This window comes from Miscanthus floridulus, chromosome 10 (genome assembly GCF_019320115.1).
Source record: "Miscanthus floridulus cultivar M001 chromosome 10, ASM1932011v1, whole genome shotgun sequence".
Taxonomy (NCBI): Eukaryota; Viridiplantae; Streptophyta; class Magnoliopsida; order Poales; family Poaceae; genus Miscanthus; species Miscanthus floridulus.
This window is the reverse complement of record NC_089589.1, coordinates 54183824-54211678: the sequence shown is the minus strand read 5'-3', so window position 1 is coordinate 54211678 and position 27855 is coordinate 54183824. Positions and strand designations below refer to the sequence as shown.

Sequence of the window (27855 nt, the reverse complement as noted above, 5' to 3'; positions counted from 1 at the left end):
ATGAATCGATTGTCTTGATCCGATTCCACATCGTCGATCCGAAGTGCCGCCGCTGTTCTGTTCCAAACACGCCTGCTCCTTTCCCGGCGACACGATCAACCAGCCAACCAGGGCGCCGGAGCCAGGGTGAAACGGCGGCGCCTCATTCTCACCGGCCATATTATCCGGACCCAATTATCAATATGTGGAAATTCAACCCACGTGACCCACCCAGATCCATTTTAACCCACCCATGCACAGGCCTTCGACTTGCAAAAGCAATAGGCCTTCTGATTGGACATGGTATTAAGCCGCACAAATAGAGGAAGCGCTTAGCCGGTGCCATGATGTCTATTAAGTCTCTGGTCTCCTCCGTCGGGGATGCCAGCATCGGTTTGGCTGGTATGGATAGGGGCGATGCCCATGATATTAAGTCCAAGAAGTGGAAGGCGGAGTGCACGCGAAACCCGCCATGCACTACATTACATCTGCCATTGGTTTGGTCATCTTGCTCCTTCATGCGCGCCTGAATCATGAAGTTGTCGTATGTCCCTCAGGTCCTCAACTAGGATTTGATTATGAACAAATTGGGGAACCAACTAAACAAGGATTTCTTGAGACAGGGAGATGGAGACATGCAGAGATGACATCGGCACTTCAATTAATGGGAGATGCAGGTGAACTAGGAAAAATATCTTAAGGTGACCCATTAAATAAAGACATTAAATGGGCTGCTGCTTCAAGCATCCACTAATATAATGAACTAGGAAAAATATCTCAAGGAAAGAAAAAACAGTGCAACGCGCTATCCCATGATGTCCCTTTTAGAAAGAAAAAAAAAACTGCAGAAGATGCACATTATGCAGCACACCTATAAGAGCCAGAGATTAACGGTATGTGTTTCAAAATCTATTATGATTAAAATGAAATTAGGAAAAACTATATACATGACCATTGAAAAAATAAATTGTTTTATTTTTCTACCAATAATGCAAATTTGTTATATTCAATACGTCCAATAAAAATGAAATCAACAAAAATAAAAGTAAACAGAAGTATTTCAAAGAAAAGGCCCGATCTATTATGGCAAAAAGAACATATATGCAAGTCTAAAATCCTTTGGAAAAAAGAGAATCCAAATAAGCATTGGATCTATCGTCGTAGTGTAGTAGAATTATGATGAATTAGGCAACTATTGATTCATGCAAGAAAAAGGTTCAAAATGCTTCAAAATTTAAATTTACAGGAAGACATAGAAACTGAACAATTTGTGAGACACTTGAATAGTGATATTATTGAGAAAGGGAGCTTGGGAAAATAAAGTGAAGGCTATCTTGACCTGGCACAAGTAACAACTGCACGACCACAAGATAAGGGTGACAAAAATAGGAAGATGACAATAGTTTTAAGCTAAGGGAATTTTGGTTGACGTTGTTTATGACGACGGTCGACAGATGCAGTAGAGACTCATGAAGAGCGGACAATTATAATATATTTAAAAAAATGCTATTTTGCAAAAAAAAAAAATCAAATAAACAATCTCAATTGTTGCCATGATAAAAAGCTAGCTACCCCGCGCTATTTGGGTGGGTCACCTTGCTAGTTTCCATGTATTTTAAATGTATTGATACTGCTATTGAAGGCAAGAGGGTTTCATTTCATCAGCTACATCCAAGTCCGTGTATCGTAAGTAAATCCTATGGCCCCTATATATGAAAGAACAAAAATGAAACAATTGTGTTGAGGGGTATGTTTCATTCATCAGTTCAACTCCAGATGACATAGCACTCATGAAAAAACGGAAATATGAAACTTTCTATTCATTTTGATTAACCTTAGACATTTCAGACTCTGAGCAGCTTAAGGAGTACGTGCTAGAAAACAATATGGTAATGATAATTCAATATATGTGGAATTGAAAAAGAATAGACTTATATCGTACATCTATTTAATATATGAATGATTTTGTTGAAGTTTGCATAAGTGAGGAAAGATAAATTATCTGACCATGTTTATTTGGTACAGGACCTGTTCCTCTAATAAACGATGTCAAGATGCTCCCTAATCTCCAAGAAGTTTACCTGGGGCACAATTTATTCACTGGTACAATACAAGGATCCATCTTCTCCCAACCAGCATTGCAGGTTTTGGACCTTAGAGCTAACCATCATCTATCGGGTCATATCGAGGAATTGAACGCCGCTGAAGGAAATTTTCTTGTCTACCAATAACCTCTCTGGGGCGATTCCAACCTCATTCTCGCAGCTCAGGGCTCTCACTGAACTAGAGCTCGACTCAAACAATTTCATGGGTACGCTGGATCTGTACCCTTACTTGATGCTAAGGAACCTTTCTAGCATAAGAGCCTCCAATAACCCCTTGCTGTTTCTGCGGAGGATCATGATGATGGCACTAATAGTAGTATTATTGATACACTAGAACTTGCATCTTGTGGCCTAACCAGCTGGGTACCCAGTGTGATAAAATATCTACCTAAACTAGACTATCTCGATCTCTCCAACAATACCAGACTGGATCTGGAGAAACATGAGTGTCTTGCACCTGTAGCACAACCTATTCACAAATGTGGGGCTACTCCCTGCCTACACATTCATACGTATCCTCGATCTCAGCTACAATAAATTCGGGGGTTCTGTGCCGTTCCCTTCCGCAGGGGCGTATCTTGATTTCTCCAACAACAGTCTCTCCTCCATTCCATTCCTTGATTTCGTCCAACAGTTCAGGCACGGTAACACAATCAACCTGGCAAAAAACGAACTAAGTGGTCCTATCCCATATACGGAATGTCAGCAGTATGATAATATAAAAATACTTGACCTATCTAGTAACTACTCGACTGGGCCAGTCCCACCATATCTCCTGAAAGGCTGCAGTAACTTCCTATGGGTGCTAAATCCCCCCAGGGGCAATCACCTCAACGGAATATGGCCCGATGAGATGGGCGAGTCATGTTCTCTTCGTGTTGTAGATGTTACCAGCATTGGCTACGGCTACAAACCACAGCTTTGAAGCTGTCATTCTGTGGCTCTTTGTTGGTTCAGGCTATGGGGTGGGCATCGCGGTGTCAGTTGTGTTGCAGATGACCTGCTGTGGAAGGCAGATGAACAAGGCACTTGAAAACATATATAGCGAGCTGCACTGCCTAGTTGCCACCTCTTGTGCTAATTTGAAGAGGCTACTATGAACTATTGTGTTTCATAGCATCTATATCTATGTAAACAAGATGTATTCGGATGCTTGTATCGAGTTATGCCCAAACGGTTTTTACATGAATTGCTTTCCTTTACTTTACCTTGCACAAATAAATGTAGAATTTTTATTTGTTGACAAAAAACCTCAATATATTTATATGTGCAACGACATTCAGCTGAGATTTCTTCATAGCATGAATGCTCCCATTGTATACCAAGTTTTGGGGAGCTTGAGTTCTAAACGTTACATCCAGTCCGCTATGTAGATGCAATTTTACTTTAGGCCATATTTTTATGGTCAGATGCAAAGGCAGAAGATAGTTGAGATTCCTAGGGTCTGTTGATTGGTGCAACTTCTTTACAGTAATGTTGTTTTCGCACTCTAATTTAAGTTGGGTTAAGAACCTTGTTTCATCTAAAGCCAAGGATTTTCTAAATGAAAGCCAGCAAATAAATATACTGAGATTTTGCATTATGGACCAAAAAATTCTCAATATATTTATATGCGCAACATTCAGCTGGGCTTTCTTCATATCATGAATCCTCACACTGTATACCCAGTTTTGTGGACCTTGACTTCGACCAGTCTGTAATGCAGATGCAAATTGACTTTAGGCAAAATATTTTGCTCGTCAGATGCCAGCCAGAAGATAGCTGAGATTCCTGCTGATTAGTCCAACTTCTTTACAGTAGTTTTGTCGTCACAATCTAATTTTAGTTGGGCTAAGAATCTTCTATCTGTCATCTAAAGCCTGGGATTTTCTAAGTGAAAATCACGACCATATTCAGTTCTGCTAGCCACGTACAAGTAGTAAATATATATTTAGTGTGGCAGGCATTTGAACAAGACACTTGAAAGAATCGCTATGTATTGCTCCTCGTTGAGAACCGAGCGGGGGCTCGGTTGGTCAGCTGAGCAGGGGCTCAGGCTGCCCGCCCGCGGTTCGAGCGCTGGCTCCCGCGCGGCGCCTCACCTTCTTTCTTAAGAGTATCCGGGAGACTCCCCCGTGCTTTCAAAAAAAAAATATATATTGCTCCTCGTTCCAAATTAAAGCTCCCCTTAGCTTTACCCTAAGTCTAACTTTTTTTAACTTTTACTGAGTTTTTATAAAATAAATATTAAGATCTACAAGTTTAAATAAATACACTGTCAAAAACAAAAAAAAACTTTTTATTACGAAGTCATATGAAGACAAGCTTTATACCAAAGTTGAGTTCAATAAGATCTACAACTTTTTAGTAGACAACTTTTTAATTTCAGATGGTTTAGACATTCAAATTAATATTTAATATCTGATCTGAGACCTATTAAACTATTCAGGATAGAAACGAAATCAGCATAAAAGTTGTAGTATTCAACGATATCTACAACTTTGTAGCTTTTTTTTTCATTTGAGACCGCTTGGAGTTTCAAGTGTACAATTCATGATTCATAAATGTGAGCTTAGAATAACAGTATCGTGTATCTAGTCACAAGTTACTATGTAGCTAAGATAGTAAACACTCCATGGGTGATGCTTGAGTTCATCGGTTCCATTCCCTGTGAGATGGCTAGATTGAAACCGGTAATGATAAATACTTCTTAATGTAATGGATGCTCTTACAGGAAACAACACTTTTTTAAAGTAATGGATGTTCTAACAGCTGGAAACTTTGCAAAGGATGTGAGATGGCTAGTTTGAAACCGGTAATGATAAACGTACTTTTTAAAGTAATGGATTTTCTAACAGGAAACAACACTTTTGAAAGTACTAATGGATGCTCTAACAGCTGGAAACTTCGCAAAGGATTTGTTCCTTGCTGAGAAAGACGGATTACTCAAAAGGAATCCTCTCTTACTGTGAACTATTACTCCTATATTGCAGGCTGGTTTTATTCCATGACGGCAAGAACAAATCCGGATTCCTGCCGTCACAGCCACTCAATCAAAGTGCCAAAGAATATAGGAAGGGCGTACTCGACAAGATACGTTGCCACTCGACAAAGCTAGATTATTGCCGTGCCGTGCTGGTGCGTGCATAAATATCCATGCAAACCCCTTCAGAAATTAGGTACTAACAAAGCTAGGTTTCTGAATAATCCAGAGCGAGCAAATTAAAGGAGAGAGAGCGAGAGACGATGAGCCTGCCAATGGAGAGTAAATAATTAAGCTAAGGCGACCCAATCATCATCCAGAAAAAGAAAAGCAAGCCAATTAAGCAAAGATGGCGGAGGCCATCGTGGGGTCGATGCTATGGAAGCTGCAGCAGGTGGCGGCCAGGGAGGCGCGGACGCTGGTGGCCGTGAACGAGGACATCCGGAGCCTCCGAGACAAGCTCATGTGGATGCAGGCCTTCCTGCGCGACGTCCAGCCGTCGCGCCGCGTACAGCCCAACGAGCTCATCAAGGTGTGGCTGCAGCAGACCCGCGACGCCGTCTTCGACGCCGAGGACGCCGTGGACCAGTACTTTGTCCAAATTGATCTCTCAAGGTACGTTTATACCACGACGTGACCACCTACACCTAGTAGTCTTTTTTCTTTTTTTCTTTTTTGAGAGGATAGTATCATAGTAGTAGTGTTTGTGTATACGGCAGTGTTATTCTACACGCTAGGTGTAGAATAATTTTACACCTAGTAGGTAATACTGACGTCGGCGCCATTACCGGTCGACCTGGCCGCCAAGGCACTCCAATCTAAGTTATGGTTCAAATTGACTGTAGGCTTGCTGATGTAGACGGACTCTGTTGTTCACCTGGGAGCACATATGTAGAAAACCAAAATTACTCATGTTATGGTTTCGTAGCAAGCTAAAAAAGCCATAATTTAGAAAAAAAAAATCCATAGAACCAAGTGCCTATAGTAGAAAAAGGAGATCTCATGGAGGTTGTTGTAACAATTGAAAATATATCTCATGGTACCGTTACTACCAGAAAATATAATATACTTGGCAGCAAATAATTTTCTTGAGAGTTGAAATTGAAACCTCAAGGAATATCATTACAATAGTGGTGGTAGGAAACGTCTAAGTAAATGTATAGATGTCCAAAAGGACAAAGCCCGATGCACTAGGCACCGCCCGAAAAAGCACGACTGATAAAGGTTTCCTGTAGTGGAACATGTCAACTTAGGTTTAAGTCCTCGATTTGACGTATTTATTTCAGAATTTGACTTATGGATTTATTTTCCAATTCTAATGGTGTTGTTCTTTCAATAGTAGAGAACGTACCACAACTGCAAAAATATGTTTAGGAGACGTACTGTTTTATTTACAGAGGTGGTGTCATACCCAATTTTTGAAGACAAAATTGGATATAAAGCCATATGTGTGCCCAGGAATCAATTACACACATATAGAGACAAATTATACGAGAATACCAAGCACAGTGTTTTTTTTACATCACGAATATTTAATCCATTACATAAGTATATCAAAGTCTAGCAACGGAAATAATTAAAGATAACTTCGTGGCGCCTCCATAACCATAGGGACGGTCGACTGGTCGATCACAAGCCTAAAAATCCTCTGGAAAATCCTCATAACTATTGCCATCTGTTACGCAACCGGGATTTTTATCCAAGTAGTAAATATAAACACGTGGAAGTACATCTCGTACTCAACAAGAATAACATGGGGTTCACGAGGCTCAAAAAGTAGACACTAGTTTAACTGCATTTAGCTTTTAATGAATCACAGTTTTACGCAATTGAGTAGCAACAAGTTTAACATAACCCAAATAAACACATGATCAAGTAGACATGATTAATGAACATCATAAACATACTTTTCATTAATGATCATCTATTCCATAAGGGTCTAAGGCCTCTTGTGTCCATGAGCACGGCTGTTATAACAGTTTTTAACACTCTGCAGAGTTTGTACACTTTCACCATGAGCCATGATTTACCCTTTTGCCCGAGGTGATCAGCCTCTTGACCGACTACCAAGGAAGATCAGCAGGGTTCACTATGAACTCTTTCAAAGGTTCGTCTAACAAGTTAGGACTGCTAGGATTCCTCGGCAAGCAGATGTAGGAACCCCTTTCGAATGGCACAATTTCTTCATAGTTATACACATAAGAACAGAGTCTGTCCTATACCCAACGTGGCAAGCCCCTTTTACCCCTTTCGGTAACCTCTAACAAGCTAGAAAAGGTCCCCATACTTGACTAAAGCCAGAGCCATGTAGCACTCATGGTTGTACTGTAAGTCTTGAATTTTTGCTTACAGATAAGTCATTAAGGAGAGGAATCTAGAGCATCACAAAAACTATGCTCTAGCCCCCTTGTTCCTTGTTGCTAAAAAATATCTTTTAGTGTTTATTGCATATACCATTAGTCAAGTTACAAGATCATGGTCTTTAATTGAGCACTAGCATCACTACCCAATGCAAAAATCCATAGGTGACAAGGTATGAACACAAAGCTAGGAAATCCTTAGTGGTAATAAAGGTAGACACATTCAGTATGAATTTAAATGATTAAAAGTGAGTAGGTGTCAAGGATGATCCCATGCTATACTTGCCTTGATCAACGAACTCTTGCTGGTCCTGCTGATCGTCGAAGTATTGGCCTTGGTCAACGTAGTAAAACTCACCATCTATACTCGATAATCATTTTCAAAGCAACACACATACATCCACGCAATCATGGACAAGCAAACAAGAGCTATGATTAGAATAGTACACCAAGAGAGGGAAAACATGTTTAAAAACCTATAAAAATATTCTACACGTCACTACGAACACACAGACGTGAGAATCACTGAAATCGGATTTAAAACGGAGAAGATATGTTAATTATAAGCTACGGATGGCAATCCGCTAATTACTGTGAACTTATTTTCAAATTAAAAGAAATAAAATTTGGTTTTCATTACTGCATAGGGACTGCGGGTTTGATTATCTAAAAACTGAGGGTCTCTTTAGAAAAACTGCCGGCGAAAGGGTATGTTCTAATTTGGAGCATTGATCTCCATCTGGACGGCTGAAGGTCTATGAAAGAGTATAAGAGAGAGAGATGGCTGCACGCTCTACTCTGGCACAGTGGTCTCCATTGATGGCGGTGAGGAGCTCGCCGACGCTCATGGATACGACGATTCCAAGCGCCGTAAGCCAAAGCAAAAATACCGGGAGATAGTGTGGACGATCACGAACTCACCTAGGACTGTTTCGCAGACAGAAACGAGATGTAGACGATGTGCAGCTTGACGGGGCGGACGAACGCGTTCCTGCATGTTCGGCGAAGGCGTGAGAGCAATAGAAAGCAAACGAGCGAGGAAGAAGGGCTAGGACGGCTTCGTCACCTCGGCACAAAGCTCGGCACAGGGTCGAGAATGGCGGCGAAGCTACGCAAGAGCGGGTCGATATGTGGCTACAGCAATGAGGTCACGACGGCGGCGTGAGAGCTCCGGGAGCTGCGACTGCTGCGAAGGGGTCGAGAAAGGGCGGCGGTTTGTGGCGCATCGCTTTTATAGTCAGGGTCGTTCCAGAAATGGAAAGGATGGAGATCGACATGGATTTTGATGCCCTTAACAAAGGAAAGCTGCAGTTTCCTTTCCATCACGAGAAAGATGCCGGAGACGGTGGTTGACACGTGAAGCCCTTCGAGCACGTAGGTGCGGGACCGAGACGGCAGCAAGCCAAAGAGAAGGGAATAGGCGCGCCTGGTGCTCGGGCGATGAAGAACGGCTTCGGGATTTCATACTGACCGTGTCCGACTCAAGAACAGAGAGAGGAAGGGGACAACACTGTATGGAGGTTGGGCCACGACAGCTGCACTGGAAGCAAGCCATCAGGCCAGAGAACAGAGAGGAGCATAATCATTTTCCCTTGACAATTTCTGAAAACTGAACTTTCTAAAGCCTTTCAAAAGAATTTTGAATACAGAGAGACGAGACAAAAACCACACATTACAAATTAATAAAGTGCAGCAACATGTATGCAACATCATGTGTCTAGCCTTATGTTAGATTTTAATTTGACAAGATTATTATTTTCGCTACATTTGAATGCACACACAATTGCATATTTAAATCAATTTAAGCTATTTCGAAAGGATGCAAATTTTAGGGTGTTACAAACCTACCCCTTAAGATGAATCTCATCCTCGAGATTCCGTCGATGGCTCAAAAAGTTGCGGATATTCTGATCTCAAATCCTCCTCTAGCTCCCATGTTGCCTCAGCCTCTGAGCACCGATTCCACTGTACCTTGCACATCCATATGACCCGACTTCTAGTGACCTTTTCTGCTGTCTCTAATATCTTAATGGGATACTCTAGAAATGTGAGGTTCTCTTTCACACTGAGCGCTTCCAAAGGTAATTGCTCCTCAAGCACACGCATGCACTTCTTGAGTTGAGACACGTGAAAAACATTGTGCACACCTGACAAGCTTTCTGGTAGTTCCAATTGATAAGCAACTTCGCCTCTTCTCTCAAGAACCTTAAACGTTCCAATATACCATGGTGCTAATTTACCTTTCGTGCTGAACCTCTTTATGCCTTTCATCGGTGACACTTTGAGATACACATAATCTCCTACTTGAAAAACCAAATCCCTTATCCTAGTACCCGCATAGCTTTTCTGGCGAGACTGTGCCACTTTTAAATTATCTCTAATCATCTGCACTTGTTCTTTGGCATCTCTAAGCACATCTGTACCAAACACTTGACTCTCACCTGTCTGATTCCAAAATAATGGTGTTCTACACTTTCGTCCATATAATGCTTCAAAAGGTGCCATCTTGAGACTCTTCTGGTAACTGTTGTTGTATGAAAATTCAGCGTAAGGCAAACTCTTATCCCAACTGGTACCATATTGCAATGCACAAGCTCTCAATATATCTTCCAATATTTGGTTCATCCGTTCAGTTTGTCTATCGGTCTGCGGATGATATGCCGTGCTAAAATTCAACTTCGTCCCTAAGGATTCATGTACTTTCTGCCAATAGTGGGACATGAATTGAGTACATCGATCAAACACGATCTTCTTAGGAACTCCATGTAGACTCACTATCCTCTCCATATACAATTCAACCAACTTTGCACTGGTATAAACGGTCTTGACCGGCAAAAAGTGAGCAACCTTAGTTAAGTGATCCACTATTACCCATATAGAATCATATCCTCTCTGAGTGTGGGGCAGACCAACTATGAAATCCATACCAACCTCATCCCACTTCCACTCTGGAATCTTCATCGGTTGTAGCAATCCTATAGGTCTTTGATGCTCAGTTTTCACCCTTTGGCAAGTGTCACACAAAGCCACATACTCTGCCACGTCTCTCTTTAATCCATACCACCAATACTTCTCTTTAAGATCCAAATACATCTTAGTACTCCCAGGATGTATAGAATAGGCGAACTCATGAGCTTCACGCAAGATTGCATCTCTAATAGTCTTGCTCTCTGGCATGCATAATCTCTTACCAAACCATAAAGTACCATTATCATCCGTACGGAAGCCAGACGCCTTACCAATGACTATATTCTCAGCTATCTCCTTTAATTTCTCATCCTTCAACTGGCCTTTGCGTATCTCTCGCTCTAAGGTAGGCTCTATCACCAACTCTACTGCATTAGTGACAAAACCCAAGTTGAGATGCTCAATTTCAGCACACAACTCCCCTGACATAGGCGCCACCTGCACCTCACTAGCATAGCTCTTCCTGCTAAGCGCATCGGCCACAACGTTTGCCTTCCCAGGATGATAATGCACTTCCAAATCGTAGTCCTTGATCAACTCCAACCATCGACGTTGTCTCAAGTTTAGATCCGACTGAGTGAAGATATACTTTAAGCTCTTATGATCTATGTAGATGTCACTCTTATGCGCAATTAAATAGTGTCTCCAGATCTTCAAAGCATGAACCACTGCTTCTAATTCCAAATCATGTGTGGGATAATTTATCTCATGCTTCCTCAACTATCTGGATGCATATGCCACCACTCTTCCTTCTTGCATGAGAACACAAACAAGCGAGGCACATCACAATATTTGGAGAATTTCTTGCTCAAGTCTGGCAATATCAACACTGGAGCTGTAGTCAACCTCTTCTTTAATCCATCAAAGCTAGCTTGACACTTTTCAGACCACACAAACTTGATGTTCTTCTCTAATAATGCAGTCATAGGCTTTGCAAGCTTGGAAAATTCTTCAATGAATCTCCGATAGTAACCAGCTAATCCAAGAAAGCTATGGATTTCACTCAAATCATTTGGTGGTTTCCAGTTCAACACATCCTTCACCTTGCTAGGATCCATTGCTATTCCTCCATTGGAGACAACATGACCCAGAAAAGAGACTTCCTTCAACCAAAACTCACACTTGCTCCGCTTAGCATACAACTTGTGTTCTCTAAGCTTCTGCAAGACTAACCTTAGATGTTCAACATATTCTTCTTCATTCTTGGAGAATACTAATATATCATCAATAAACACCACCACAAACTTGTCAAGAAATTCCATGAACACCTTATTCATCAAGTACATAAAGTATGCAGGTGCATTGGTCAAACCAAAAGACATAACTGTGTACTCATACAACCCATACCTCATAGTAAAAGCTATCTTGGGAATGTCTGTTGCACGAATCTTCAATTGATGATATCCAGAACATAGATCAATCTTTGAGAACACACAAGCACCTCTCAACTGGTCAAATAAGTCATCAGTCCTAGGCAACGGGTACTTGTTCTTGATAATAACTTTATTAAGTGACCGATAATCAACACACATTCTTTATGTACCATCCTTCTTGTCAACAAAGATAACTGGTGCTCTCCAAGGTGAAGAGCTAGGACGGATAAAACCTTTCTCCTGTATCTCCTTCAATTGTTTCTTAAGTTCTTCTAATTCATTAACCCCCATTCTATATGGACGCTTAGCTATGGGTGTAGTTCCAAGATATAATTCAATAATAAACTCAATGTCGTGGTCAGGTGGCATACCTAGCAAGTCGTCAGGGAAAACATTCGGAAACTCATCCACAACGCGATCATGTTGGTTGACATTATCATCTAGCTGGTTCACTGTAGCTGTCTTCTGCTTTTGCATTGCAACATCAACACTGATCTTGTCTCCCTTTGGTGTTGTCAGAACTACTGTCTTCTCCTGACACTGAATCACTGCCCGGTGTTGCTTCATCTAGTCCATACCTAGAATAACATCAATACCAGCAGTTCTCAACACAATAAAGCTTGCATTGAAATCTACACCCTTAGAGTAATACTAGCTGAGGGACAACAATAAGAAGCTGGTATGGTACCTCCTAGTGAATTTACTAATATGGGATTTTTCATGGCTTGCAAAGGTATGCTATGCACTCTAACAAAAGCTTGTGAGATAAAAGAATGTGATGCACCTGAATAAAAAAGAACAGTAGCTGAGGTAGAGTTGACACTGAACGTACCCAGCATAACCTCTGGTGCTTCCTGTGTAGTCTCAGTAGACACATGGTTCACCTTTCCAACGTTAGGTGGTCGTGGAGTTGCCTTCTGGTTGCTATTCTGATTCTGTGGAGCCAGCTAATTTTGCTTCCTAGGACAATGATTAGCATAATGCCCAACTTCTCCACAGCGATAGCACACATTGGGGTTGTTGGATGGACTATTCTTCATAGGAGTGTTGTTGGGATTCCCTTGGCGTGGAGTATAGCCGCCAATCTGCTGTTGAGAGCGTTGGTTGCCATTCTGTTGCTGGTATTGAGGCCGTTGTTGATTCGTGATGCGATTCCACTGATAAGATGGTCCCTGGTACCTCTGCTAAGAGCCTTGTTGCAGGTTGGAACGCTAGCGGGTGTTGCTTCCAGAGGTCTATCCCTGAAGCCTCTTCCTTTTGGCATCCATCTCCCTGCGCTTATTGTCAATCACAATAACGTGATTCACCAGAGCTTGAAAGTTGGGGTAGGTGTTGGACATAAGCTGAAGCTGAAGACCATCATACAGATCCTTGAGAAAACAATGTTGCTTATCAGCCACCTCATTAGGAGCGTAACGTGGCAACTGAGCAAACTTGTCACGATACTCACTCACAGTCATGGATCCCCGCTTGGGAGCCTGAAACTCCTCCTGCTTGAGCTCTATTAGTCCTTTTGGAATGTGATATCTCCTGAACTCATTCCTGAATTCCTACCAGGTGATAGCAGGAGCATGGGCAGGACGTCCATATAGGCATGACTCCCACCAATCTTGAGCGGCTCCCTAAAGCTGGCCAGAAGCATAGAGCACTTTCTCTAGATCATTACATTGTGCCATGTTCAGTTGTTTCTCCACAGTGCGTAGCTAGTCATCTGCTTCCAAAGGATTAGCAGCGTGAGTGAATATCAGAGGGCGTCCCTTCATGAACTCCCCGCGCTTGTCCCTAGCTTGGACAGGTGGCGGTCCTCCTACAGGCTGATTCTAGATATGCCGCATCATAGTCTGCATCAATTGTGCCTGCATTGCCATGGGTTGCTCCATAGTCATCGGCGGCGGCGGAGGTGGTGGATTAGGGGGAACACCTCGACCCCTACCTCTGCCTTTGCCTCCTCCTCTAGCGGCCATCTGTTTTCCAAAACAAATGTTCAAATTTTAGAGACGTCCAATAATACATCACTTATAAAAGATAAAGAATGCAATCTGAAATTTCTGGGCGAGTTCCAACAGCTGCAGTTCAGTAGAACAGTCATATCTCGAGCTACAGACATCATTTTGAGATGTTCTTTATATGGTTGGAAATCTTAAGATATTCCCTACAACTTTCGTGTAGAACACTTTTTCAGATTCTGTCATTAAGTTAATAAAAAACCGAGCACCAACCAAACTGTTCTGGATTCCAGACAGCGCAACAACCTCAACTTGCAACAGTTATATCTCCAAAACCATAACTGATAATAACGTGATTACAGTGGGATTTGAAATATACAGCATTCTAGTTATCTCCATATAATTTTCATAATTTTTGGATGTACGGATTTTGAGATATATGGTAAAGAACACAATCTGCTCCAGAAATCAGAACAGCAGAGACAGAATAAAGTAACCCCACTATAATATTCAATATCCTTAAACTTTAAAATTTTTAACTAGGAGATCAATGGACATACCCACATAATCTCAGCACTCATTACAAAATTCCAAATCACACATAACCATAAGCACAATCAACTAAGCATTAAAGTTCACACAGCACACAAACTTGACTCGACTCAACATGACTCGCGCTACTAGCGTCTTTATTACACCAGAGGGACTCCTAAACTCTTATAAGCTTGGATAACATCTTGGTTCTTCACTTCTTGCGGGGATCATGGATCTTGTCAAAAATTCTAGGCTTGCCAAGTTCCTCTGCGAGATCATCATGTTGGGTGTAGACGCGCTTGAGAGTCTTATTCTTCACCTTCAATTCCACCAGGAGGGTTCCCACTTGTGCGCGTAGCACATACGAGTCATTCACATAGAGAGGATCCAGGTCACAACCTTTGTACTCTAGGTAAGCTTGTTGAGCCACATCTGCCAAAGCATATCCTAGAGATTCACGCCTTGCAACTGAGGTGAAAGTAGCATCGATTTTCTGACCTCCCATGATCGGATCGAAGAAGGTGATAGACAACTCTATCTCCCATTCGGATCCAACCCAAGGATGCACACGCTCAGTGCAGCGATAGTATGTCTTCATCTGACTTTTGGGATAGATGCGACGCAACTGTTCTAGGAGCCAGTGGTGGTAGTAGTCGTCACCCACATTCCTGAAGCAGGTCCTCTTCTTCCACCCAACACGAGAAGGATCGAGCGTCTTCTCCTGGACAACTGGGGGTGGCACATCTTGTGGTGGAATGGCTGGGGGTGGAACAACTGCAAGTGGCATCGGTGATGGTGGCGCATTGGATCCTTGCATGTACTGTTCTTCTTCTGGTTCTTCTGGATCCTCTTCTAGTTCTTCTGGATCCTCTTCTGGTTCTTCTAAAGCCTCCATCAGGTCTTCTAAAACTTCCTCATCAAGGTGCACCACCTCGGCGTGCACTTCCTGGACATGCACCATTCCGGCGTTCTTCACAAGCATGATGTCGATCTCTTCACGCGGTGCAAGCTGCCTGTGGGGGCAAAGCTCCTCCCACGCTCATGTGGGCAGTCCTACGAACCATCTACAGGAATAGACCAAGATAAAGTTAGAATTAGAGGCAATTAATTTATAAAAGAGTAAAACGAAAGAAGCATAAAGTTTTAGCAAATAACAAGACTGAGGTAGAAGCATGAAACAAGTGAAGCAAAAGATGCTAAAACGACCATTAGTAACTAGGCTTGCGTCCTACAGTCAACACATGCTCTGATACCAATTTGTCATAGCCAATTTTAAAGACAAAATTGGATATAAAGCCATATGTGTCCCCAGGAATCAATTACACACATATAGAGACAAATTAAAGGAGAATACCAAGCACAGTGCTTTATTACATCACGAATATTTAATCCATTACATTAGTATATCAAAGTCTCGCAACGGAAATAATTAAAGATAACTTCGTGGTGCCTCCATAACTACAGGGACGGTCGACTGGTTGATCACAAGTCTAAAAATCCTCTGCAAAATCCTCATAACCATTGTCATCTGTTACCCATCCGGGATTTTTATCCAATTAGTAAATATAAACAAGCATAAGTACATCTCGTACTCAACAAGAATAACATGGGGTTCATGAGGCTCAAAAGGTAGACACTGGTTTAACTACATTTAGCTTTTAATGAATCACAGTTTTATGCAATTGAGTAGCAACAAGTTTAACATAACCCAAATAAACACATGATCAAGTATCATTAATGATCATCTATTCCATAAGGGTCCAAGACCGCTCGTGTCCATGAGCATGGCTGTTATAACAATTTTTAACACTCTGCAGAGTTTGTACACTTTCACCATGAGCCGTAATTTACCCTTTTGCCTGAGGTGATCAACCTCTTGACCCACTACCATGGAAGATTGGTATGGTTCACTATGAAGTCTTTCAAAGGTTCGTATAATAAGTTAGGGCTGCTAGTATTCCTCGGTAGGCAGATGTAGGAACCCCCCTTTCCAATGGCACAATTTCTTCATGGCTATACACATAAGAACAGACGTTGTCCTATACCCAACGTGGCAAGCCCCTTTTACGCCTTTCAGTAACCTCTAACAAGCTAGAAAAAGGTCCTCATACTTGACCAAAGCTAGAGCCATGTAGCACTCATGGTTGTACTGTAAGTCCCGGATTTTCGCTTACAGATAAGTCCTTATGGAGAGGAATCTAGAGCATCACAAAAACTATGCTCTAGCCCCCTTGTTCCTTGTTGCTAAAAAAACATCTTTTAGTGTTTATTACATATACCATCAGTCAAGTTACAAGATCATGGTCTTTAATTGAGCACTAGCATCACTTCCCAATGCAAAAATCCATAGGTGACAAGGTATGAACACAATGCTAGGAAATCCTTAGTGGTAATCAAGGTAGACACATTCAGTATGAATTTAAATGATTAAAAGTGAGTGGGTGTCAAGGATGATCCCCTGCTATACTTGCCTTGATCAACGAACTCCTGCTGGTCCTGCTGATCGTCGAAGTATTGGCCTTGATCAACGTAGTAAAACTCACCGTCTATACTCGATAATCATCATCAAAGCAACACACATACATCCACGCAATCATGCACAAGCAAACAAGAGCTATGATTAGAACAATACACCAACAGAGGGAAAACATGTTTAAAAGCCTATAAAAATATTCTACACGTCACTACAAACTCACATATGCGAGAATCACCGAAATCGGATTTAAAACGGAGAAGATATGTTAATTATAAGCTACAGATGGCAATACGGTAATTACTGTGAACTTATTTTCGAATTAAAAGAAATAAAATTCGGTTTTCATTACTGTGCAGGGACTGCGGGTTTGATTATCTAAAAACTGAGGGTCTCTTTAGAAAAACTGCCGGCGAAAGAGTATGTTCTAATCTGGAGCGTCGATCTTGATCTGGACGGCTGAAGGTCTATGAAAGAGTATAAGAGAGAGAGATGGCTGCAAGCTCTACTCTGGCACAGTGGTCTCCATTGATGGCGGCGAGGAGCTCGCCGATGCTCATGGATACGACAATTCCAAGCGCCGTAAGCCAAAGCAAAAATACCGGGAGATAGACTGGACGACTGTGAACTCGCCTAGGGCTGTTTCGTGGACAGAAACGAGATGTAGACGATGTGCAGCTTGACAGGGCGGACGAACGCGTTCCTGCATGTTCAGTGAGGGCGTGAGAGCGATAGAAAGCAAACGAGCGTGGAAGAAGGGCTAGGACGGCTTCGTCACCTCAGCACAAAGCTCGGCATAGGGTCGAGAATGGCGGCGAAGCTGGGCACGAGCGGGTCGATGTGCGGCAGCAGCAGCGAGGTCACAGTGGCGACGCAAGAGCTCCGGGCGCTGCGACTGCAGCGAAGGGGTCGGGAAAGGGCGGTGGTGTGTGGCGCATTGCTTTTATAGTCAGGGTCGTTCCAGAGATGGAAAGGATGGAGATCGACAAGGATTTGGACGCCCTTAACAAAGGAAAGCTGCGGCTTCCTTTCCATCACGAGAAAGATGACGGAGACGGTGGTTGACATGTCAAGTCCTTCGAGCACATAGGCGCGGGGCCGAGACGGCAGCAAGCCAAAGAGAAGGGAACAGGCACGCCGGGCACTCGGGCGATGAAGAACGACTTTGGGGTTTCATACTGACCGTGTCTGACTCAAGAACAGAGAGAGGAAGGGGACAACACTGTATGGAGGTTGGGCCACGGCAGCAGCATTGGAAGCAAGCCATCAGGCCAGAGAACAGAGAGGAGCATAATCATTTTCCCTTGATAATTTTAGAAAACTGAACTTTCCAAAACCTTTTAAAAGAATTTTGAATACAGAGAGATGAGACAAAAACCACACATTACAAATTAATAAAGTGCAGCAGCATGTATGCAACATCATGTGTCTAGCCTTATGTTAGATTTTAATTTGACAAGATTATTATTTTCCCTACATTTGAATGCACACACAATTGCATATTTAAATCAATTTAAGCTATTTTGAAAGGATGCAAATTTCAGGATGTTACATGTGGGCTAAAAGTAACATGGTCTTCTAAAATATCCAACTATTTTCACAGGCGGTCAAGCCATTTTTGGAGATATAGTAGAAAAACTACCGCCTCTCAAAAACTATTAACTTATTTCGATTATACAGTACAACGCAGACACTCCTAACGCATGCATAGTCACCCCTATGAACGCACGCACGCAAACCCTACCTACGAGCATTTTCGAAGACTGGGCTGGCCAATCCTCGAGATTGACGAAGTCACCACAGTCGCCTCGCTGTCGACGAGAACGTTGCCTACCACTGAAAGCACAATGCCCTTAAATCCTAAAAAATTCGCTCCCACTGAAAGTCGAACCTAAGACTTGAGGTGCTACTGAGGCTCTTGTAACCACTAGGTTACATGCCCTTTCACCTCAAAAACTAATAACTGAGACGGGTCTTTTAAGACATTCACCCTTAAAAATAGAGTCTGTTTTAAAAGGCGGAATTTTTATGAGGCTTGCCTCTGTTATTTGGTGTGAGGCCCAGCCCATTAGAAACAAAATCTTACACTATTCTGGTCCAAAAAAAAAGTGCCACCGACCCTGGTGAGTCTACTAGATCTCACCGTCTTTTTTTCTCTCGAAAATGCAGCAGAGCTGCGCATCATTATATTAAGAAGATAGAAAACTGGAACAGAACCCATACAACTCTAAACTCACACTCACACACACTTCACTACTGCTAGGGAATCAATGCGCCTGTGACATAAACTAAACACGACCAAAAAGAAGCATGGCGCTAACCGACGCCCTCTCTCTTTCCCTCTAGGTAGATTCGAAGAAAATTTGAACTTCGGGTGGAATGCAATCAGGCGGCACATGGTCTGTGGTGTCAGCGAGGGCTCTACAGTGGGCTCTCCAAAGGTGGTGAGCTCTACAGTAATGACGAGCCTCTGTGGCATCAGATCTCCTCCATCAAGGGCCCGGTTCATCAGCCACCCGGTGCTTTGATGGCGAGGGCAATGGCAGAGGGCCCTACGGGCAGCGAGCGTTGGATGGGCTCAGCTATCATCGTCGATGGGCTCGGTGGGCCTCATCGATTGGTTCACTGGGATTTGTTTTTTCAATTTCAAAAAACATTTGGAGAGACGAGTATAGGATTCCGCCTCTATTAATCTTCATTAACAGAGACCACACGCTATAGACGGACGTTTCACTTTTGGCCGACTCTGTAAATGTGTTTCAGAGTAGCATGCCCATCCGATTTAGTTTGTCTCTCCGAAGTGCTCATTAGGGTAGAGTGTGTATGCGTGTACGTCCATTTATAGAGGGTGAGTGCGCGCACATTTATGAGTATGTGGTTTATATTGCGATTTGCAAAAGAAAACTTATAGTACCTAAAGAAAGGTCATGACTCTTGATTTGATTTGTAGATTTATTATCTGGACGCCAGGGTTGAAAAATGATTTGAACATCATCCATAAACTAATGATATGCATTTTTTCTGTAGATTCCCTAGCTGGAGCCGTGCCATCTTCAGTTTCTTTGCCAGCTTTACCACTCAAGTCGTGGTCCGCCGCGACCTCTCCAGCAGGATCAAGTTGATCAATGAAAGGCTGGAGGGAATCATTGTGAACAAGGACAGGTACAGGTTGGGAGAGTCTACTACGCTAGGATCAATATGGAGGCCATCCAGCTCCACGACACCTCTCTCAGAAAAGATGTAAGTTCTTCTTTCCAAGCCTGTTCACATATTGGCATCTCTTGTGTATCGAATTATTTTTTTTTTGTACGGATCCATATGGATTGTGTGAGACATAGTTTCATACATGCTTGTTTTCTCTCTCTAGAGGGAGCATCGATACCAAAACTTGTACCACTGAAGTTTGGTCGACCTAAACTCACAAACAGAAAAACTCACTTGAAAGACAATTAGTTAATTAAATTAATTACGTCATATAATGTTTTCACCTTTTTTTAGATAATGAAAAAACATCCGACTTCATCATTGCTCACAAGTGAGGAATCAGACCAAGTTATTACAAAGAAGTTCTTATACTCGTGTTCAAAGTAGACTCACAAAAATAACAGAAAATTAGTTCACAATCCTAGACATAACAGGCCATACATAGGAGGAGAAAAAGGCTAGAGCCGATGGTTTCTAGAGTTTGACAAGCCTTATAGATATATTCTTTCTTTTCTTCACAGCGCTGCAACTCGGAACCAATGTGTTCCCCTTAATAAGACCTGCAAAAATGTTGTAGTACTGCACTTGTCAAATACACAATCATTTCTAGTGAGCCATAAGGACCAACAGAAGGCAGCCACACCTGCTAGTAATAACAAATTTAAATCTTTTCCACACTGCTTATACCAATTCCCACAAAGGTTTGCCATGGTACGCGGTAAGGGAATCCCAAACACCATGTGCAACGCATGGCAGAGAAACTTAGGATATTTACACACAAAAAATAAATGTTGAATAGTCTCAAAATTACTACTGATACAGCATTATTTGCTTTCTTACCAATTTCTTTTAGCTAGCTAGGTTGTCTTTGTTTAGTATTATTGTCCTTTTTGAGGAACTAAAGAAATATCTTAATTTTAAGAGGCAATTTTACTCGCCAACTTTCCTGTGTTACTGTGATGTCATTAGTAATTAGGTATCCAATCGACCTCACTGTAAAACTACCACTTTTATTCAAGGTTCATATGACAGTATCCTTCCCTGCTTGTAAGTCTACATTAGCAATACTTCGATTACATTTGCTTGTAAGTCTACATTTGCTATCAAATTATTCTATTCTAGCAATTTGTTCCCAATAAGTCCCCGCCTAAAAGAGACATTAAGGGGAACAGTGCTAAATACTTTGATTACTGTTGCACGTTTTTACGAACTATGTTGAACCCAACTATGTTGAACAAGTTCAGGAACTTGTAGCTTAAGGTTGGTTCCCTAACCATGTATCACTATGTTAGATTTTCACATTAGAGAAGAGGCTAGACTTCCATTAGTGACGCAGAAAAGATGCCTCACTTATATTGCGTCTCTAATGTGGACACATTAGTGACGCGTGAAAACGCGTTACAGAGGACCCTTCAGCAGCGACGTGTATGGGCAAAACACGTCACCGAAGAGGGCTTGAGGGCCACGGACGCGGAAGGACCGAGGGGAGAGGTGACGGGCTAGATTCCAGACTTGGGTCATCCATCAGTTGAAATGATTATTTTGTGGATCCATCTGACGTGGCTCCCATTACGCGTTACAAATATCTTAGCTCTGGGAGAGACGGGTCATGGACCATGTACCAAAGACTCGTATTCTTGAGCCGCGTCACTCTTAAAAGACATCAGCGACGTATTTTAACTAGACAAGTCTCTAATTTTGTATGAGACACGTTTTATTTTTGGGTCACTAAATTAGGTCTCTTTTGTGTTGTTTTGGCATAGTGTATCGTATCTTCCCATAACCTGATTTGAGGACCGTCCCTTAAGTTGCACCTCATCAAATCCAAAAATCGATCATTTACTGCCATTAAGCCCATCAAAAAGTGAGAATCCCCCACTTTCTTATTAACTTGGGAAAGCGTTTTATTTTTTAGGTACTTATTTCATAATAATTCCTGCCACATTCTATCTTCATTAAAAGTCTATATAACTATTTACTAAGGAAGCACTTATTTTGTAAATCTAGATATTGAATCCTCAACCCTCATTGTTCCCTACGCTGGCACGCTAAAGCCACTTTACAAGTCTAAATTTTTTCTTGTGCTAATCATTTTACCACAAAACCATTGATCTATAATATTCTATTTTCTTGAGAACCCCTCGAGGTACCTCGAAGAAAAATAGCATATACAAAGGTCATCTGGATAGCACTGAATTAATTAGCACAAGCCTGCCACCTACCGATAGAAACTTACTCTTCCAAACTACAAATCTTTTATCAATTCTTTCTTCAATAATCTTTTCGTCTTTATTATTTAATTTTCTAAAATGCATAGGTACTCCCCGATATCGAAAGGGATAGGATCTTACTTTACAACCAAAGAGTTGTGAATATTGTGCTTCACATTCTTTTGCTTGCCCACAACAGAAAATCTCACTCATATGAAAGTTGATTTTTAGACCAGATAATTGTTCAAAGTACAAAGTAGCAAATTCGTATTTTTTTGCTTGTTCAATATCATGGTCCATAAAAATAATTGTTTCATCTGCATATTACAAGATTAATAAACCATCTTTAATGAGATGAGACACTATCCCTTTTATATGATCATCCTCTTTGATGCTCGCAATAATGATCGCTAACATTTCTGCCACTATATTAAATAGTATGGGGACAATGGATCACCTTGTATGAGCCCTTTCCTAGTTTGGAAATTACAGTCCTAACTGATCATTCACTTTTATACCAACATTCCCTGCCTGTACCCAGCTGCAACAAGTTGGGAAAAAAATCCTTTCATTTTAATGTTTTCACTTAATTACCCCATATAAAAATCACTTGTACCGCTGTTTTTTTTTCCTGCAGTAGTGTGGCTGCATGCTGATAGCAGCCTTCCACTGTAGGAGAAACTTTCTCCTTGATTTTAATTCATCGTCACTTTCTTACCCACCTTTTCATTCCTTACTCCCACACCTCTTCTGTCCATCAGTCCAACCCCTCTTCTTTATCTACAAATTCTTTGATGGCAGCTTGAACAATCAAGGCTGTGTGCATCGTGATTTCACACAACTCGGTGCACGTAGTAGGGGGTTTGACATGTATTTCATTTTTCTTAACCTCACAAAACGACCAATATATGTACGGTGAGTCAATCTCCAGTCAATTTCTATATAGAATTAATCTCTTATTGCATCTAGCATTTGTTATGGACCCTTAAATTTATTTGATTTAATTGAAATCAGATTGGACAAAAGTAGCCTTCTACCTCAACATCCAAGCTATCCACGCCAATCGTCACACTAACCCCCTACTACTTTAATTTCAATCTCAACATATAAGCTACATTTATCAGCCTACTGAAATGCGAAATGAGACATCATCCTTAACAATCCCTCACTAAGCACAATTATTGTTTCCAATCTATAAAACACAAGACATGCATATAATAACTAACCATCCCTCACTAAATCTATAAAAACACAAGACATCCATATAACTAACTATCCGTCACTAAATGCAATGACTATTTTGTAACTAACCATCCATCACTAAGTGTAATTGCTATTTTCAATCGATCAACACAAAGCGCATTTACTATTTCCAATCTATCAAAAACTAAGCATAAATTTAATTTTCAATCTATCAAATCCATCTCACCAAGTGATATTAGTGGCCATTTGGATCCTTTCATTTTGGAGGAATTGGAATCTACTTAATGGATTAGGCTATTTGGCTTGGAATTTGACATTCCACAACTTTTCTAAGATCCCATATAAGCCTAACTCAAATTCATAGGGTGAGAGATGGAAATTGATTCTATAGATCACCATGCTATATTTCTACTCTACAACTTGTAGCACGCTTTTCAACTCACTTCCCTACACTAGAAATACAACGTATAAGTATCTCTCTTGTATGGCTAACAATAGTATACAAATATATTCCATATACAACCATATTAGGTTAATTAGTATGTGCTTAAATTATAATTATTAGAATGAATTCAATTCCAAGGATCCAAATGGGCCTACTGTTTTCAATCTCAAAAATCAAAACCAACACAAGGACATCCATGCATTATATTGCTATTTGTTATGCAGTTACCAACCCTATTTTCATTTTTGAATGGAACTGATAAGGATCCTTCTAGTTCCTGGTTTTTGACCAATTTCCCCACTTATGCGCATGAGTTCTTTTTATTGCTTAAATAGGGCAAGGCCTAGCAGTATTGTACTAAACCTCCCACCCATTGTCGTACATGTCATGCATGAGTTGGACGTTGGGCCTATATATATGCCCAAAACTCATACAACAATCACAGACGTTTTTATGAAGTGTCATATATGTGTGTTGTGTGATTCCTGTTGATGAGAATTGTCTGTGAAAATGTTGTTATATACCAGTTTGAAAAGGATGCATGTGATGGACCATGAAGGATTATTTGGCCTGGAATGTAAATGGATGACAAATCGGCAGAAAATATGCTCTTCTCTTGTAAAATCGGTAGATCAGGGGTGATCAAATTTGACTGTTGATTAGAATCCTTGGCTGTTGATAGGTCTTCTTGCTACATTTATATATGCAGGCATGGTTGCTGTTGATGAGGATTTCCTGTAGTAGTATTGGGGATTATCAATCTACCTCATGATTAACACAAAAATTATGACAACAGGGACGATGTGGTGCTGCCACTAGTGGGACGAGAGGAACTGGTGCGAGAGCTTAAGTATTATCTTTATAAAAGCAGTGTAAATCATGAAAATGTGATCACTGTGATTGGGGAAAGTGGAGTCGGCAAGACAAAGCTGGTGAGGACCTTGTACGACAGGAGGAAGACCCTGTCTCATTTTGACATCTATGAGTGGGTGAGCTTTGGGCCTAATCTTAGTGCCTCTGATGTCCTCATGACAATCATCAGACGCATTACAGATGGAGAAGAATGTTCCAAGCACAATATTGAAAGGAAACTGCAGGAGATATTGAAAGGAAAGAAGTATCTGTTGGTGATAGATGCTGAGCTCAGTAACTCAGAGTGGAATCGCATTTTTGGTATGCTCCCCAACCCCAAGGGTGTGGATGTCAATGCCTGCAGCAGAATAGTGAGAATTTCTCAGATTCCACCACATAAGCCACCCCCACAGTATCAAGAAGCTCAAATTGAGGTTCCAAAATTTGATGACAAAGTTGTCATCAATCTTTTCAAGGAAACCTTCCTAACATATGGCAGAAATGAACTTCCTGACGAAGCAATAGAAAAATACAGTCAGAGTATTTTGGAGAACACAAAAGGGTTGCCGCTGGCAGTAGTTCTTTTGTCTGGCCTTCTGCGGACCAAGGAGTACCCTAATGAATGGGAAACGGTGTTTGATCACCTGAAGAGGATGCAGTCAAAGCAGATTGACAAGATTTTATCCCTCTGCTTTGATGACCTTCATTATGACCTGAAATCTTGCCTCCTCTATTTTGCTGCATTGCCGGTGAATACATTTATCAGGGCAAGGAACATTGTGTGCATGTGGATGGCGGAGGGCTTCCTGGTACCAAAGGCCACAACAGTGGAGAAAGTAGGAGAGCAATACCTGAAGGAGCTGATAGATAGGCGCCTTGTCAACTTGGCCCCAGTGAGCTATAATGTTCCTGGGTATGAGCGTGTAGCTGTTCAGAGCAAAGTACACACTTTCCTGCAGCTTGAAGCACAAGAGCAATGCTTCGTGGAGATCCACAGTGGTGATGACATCCCAGCTTTGTCGGATGTTCGACGCTTGTCGCTCCAAAATCACAAAGACAAGTATGCAGCTCTGTCACACCCTCTACCAAAGCTGCGAGCCATCCTGTCAAACTTTGAGACAGAACAAGAGGCTGCACAAGTTGGTGAGAAGCCACCAAATGAAGCTGGAGGAGAACAAGGTGGAAATAGAGATGGGCCATGCCTGTACCCAGTCAGGTGCTGCCCTGGTTCCTCAATTAGAGGGGGCAACAAAAAGAAAAAGCAAGCCAAGTCTTGTGTGCAGGACCTGCTACAGAATTCAAGGTTCCTCCGTGTCATCCATTTCAACGGCCTTGAGGTGGACAAGGAGCTTCCCGCCGAAATCGGCAATGTTGTGAACCTGCAGTACATCCGAGTTACCTCCTGCTCCTTGGAGAAGATCCCATCATCAATTGGCAGGCTGTGCAACCTCCAAACTCTTGATGTCCGAGGCACCATGGTCCGAAGCCTTCCAGATGGGTTCTGGAGGATTCAGACGATCCGTCATGTGCTGGGTGACCGTCTCATCTTGCCTAAACATGTCGGTGACTTGAGGAATCTGCAGACACTCAACAGCATCAAGCCTGACTATGAAGGTGCCCATGCCTGGGACGACAAGACCTTCACCTACATGATCCGCCTATTGTACTTACACATCCGGCACAGTGATAGTCAGGGCAACGAGAACATCTTCTCCAACCTCAAGAACAAGGCCGCCTTGGTAAAAGCAGTATCCATACTCAAGCACCTTGTTGTGCTCATCTTAAAAGCTCCTGTCATTCCCTCAGAAGTGTTCACCAGGTCCAACCTCCCACGTCTCAAGGCAATGGAACTGGTCGGGAAGCTTGACCTTCCTCAAAATGCCCTCCCCAAGATGGAAGTCCGCACTCACCTCCCAAACCTAAAGAAGCTGAGGCTTTTGGGGACGGAGGTGTCACAGGAATTCATCAACCAACTTGGAGACCTACAGTTCCTTTCCACCCTTGAACTAAGCAGCAATTCTTTCAAAGAGAGGCACCTTATCTTCAAGGATGGATTTCACAGCCTCAAGGAATTGACGGTGCATGATGAGGCAATCAGCAGGTTGGAGATACATGAGCCAGCACTTCCCGAGCTTGAAGATCTGGATATTTTCATCCATAGCAGTGAGTTCCGTGTTGAGATCCATGGTCATTATTCCAAGCTTATTCGACACATCGAAGCTGAGGATGAAGAACTTTTTAAGATTACGGATGTCATAACGTGACAAGTCCAAGTGGAAAACAACAACGGTGGCGATTCCAATGCCTGAAGATTGAATGTGAGCTGATGTGCTTTTATGCATGCTTCTGATTGCAGTGTATTTTTATATGTGTCCATGTATTTTATTCTGTGTATTTCTGAACCTTGTGTGCTTCTGTGTGGTGACTGTAATACAATGTACTTGTCACCCATTAATTATCATGGTGTGTATTTGCTATGTTGACATGATTAATAAAGCTGCAAATTACTTGCTTGATTTGCCTTCTTTTTTCGCAATGGATGTGGGATTCACATACCTGATCAATTAATAACCAGCTTGGTGCACTAATGCAAATACCCAGGGGGAGGATTGTGTGCCATATTGAGTTACTGCAAAATAAGGGGAAGTCATTAGATTAAATAGGGTGACAGAATTCCAGAGCAGGGAACATTTGATATTTGAGCTGTCTCATTGTTGCACATTATATATCTCATAAGCCTTGGAAATATGTTAATACATACATGAGATTTTTCACCAAAACATGCATTTATATGTAGTCATGTTTGAGCCAAAATGCCCTAATCATGGAACATGAAAATAACTTTAAATATGTCCAAGGTGTAAAGTGGTTTGGTTTTGAGGTTTTAGCTGGGTTAAAAATTAGAGGAACTGGGTAAAATTGGTGCTACTTTAACATAAACAGACTTCTATCCTGCTGCCCGGTGTTCACTGAAAGAGCATAAAAGAAAGAGAAAATTGTCTATTTGACCCTGAAAATAATGCTGCATTCCTATTTGACACCGAAACTGAAATTCTTTCCTATATTTCCTCATCTCAAGTTTTCCTTTCCTATTTGACATTTTTGTGAGATCAGTGAGCAAGCACCGTTAGATGTCGAAGTGAGACAATGGGAAAAGACAATAATGCCCTACAGAAAGCAAACAGATCAACTCAGTCTCTCCTTTTCCCGAGTCCACGGCTCTCCTGTTCCGCGTCGCGACA

The 27855-nt window shown here is 41.8% G+C and overlaps 1 protein-coding gene across 1 annotated transcript; it reads left to right on the top strand.

The window, feature by feature from the left end:
- The first annotated feature begins 5270 nt into the window (after positions 1 to 5270).
- On the top strand, positions 5271 to 27107 carry LOC136490258 (putative disease resistance RPP13-like protein 3). Its single transcript, XM_066486741.1, has 3 exons — positions 5271 to 5661; positions 19727 to 19939; positions 24558 to 27107. Exons 1-3 carry the CDS (start codon positions 5396 to 5398, stop codon positions 26875 to 26877), a joined length of 2799 nt encoding a protein of 932 aa, XP_066342838.1. The 5' UTR covers positions 5271 to 5395; the 3' UTR covers positions 26878 to 27107.
- Positions 27108 to 27855: the final 748 nt, after the last annotated feature.

Coding starts and splice junctions, on each gene's coding strand:
- LOC136490258 (XM_066486741.1), top strand. CDS start 5,396: ATGGCGGAGGCCATCGTGGGGTCGATGCTATGGAAGCTGCAGCAGGTG. Junction 5,662..19,726: donor GTCCAAATTGATCTCTCAAG/GTACGTTTATAC, acceptor TTTTTTCTGTAG/ATTCCCTAGCTGGAGCCGTG. Junction 19,940..24,557: donor ACACCTCTCTCAGAAAAGAT/GTAAGTTCTTCT, acceptor TTATGACAACAG/GGACGATGTGGTGCTGCCAC.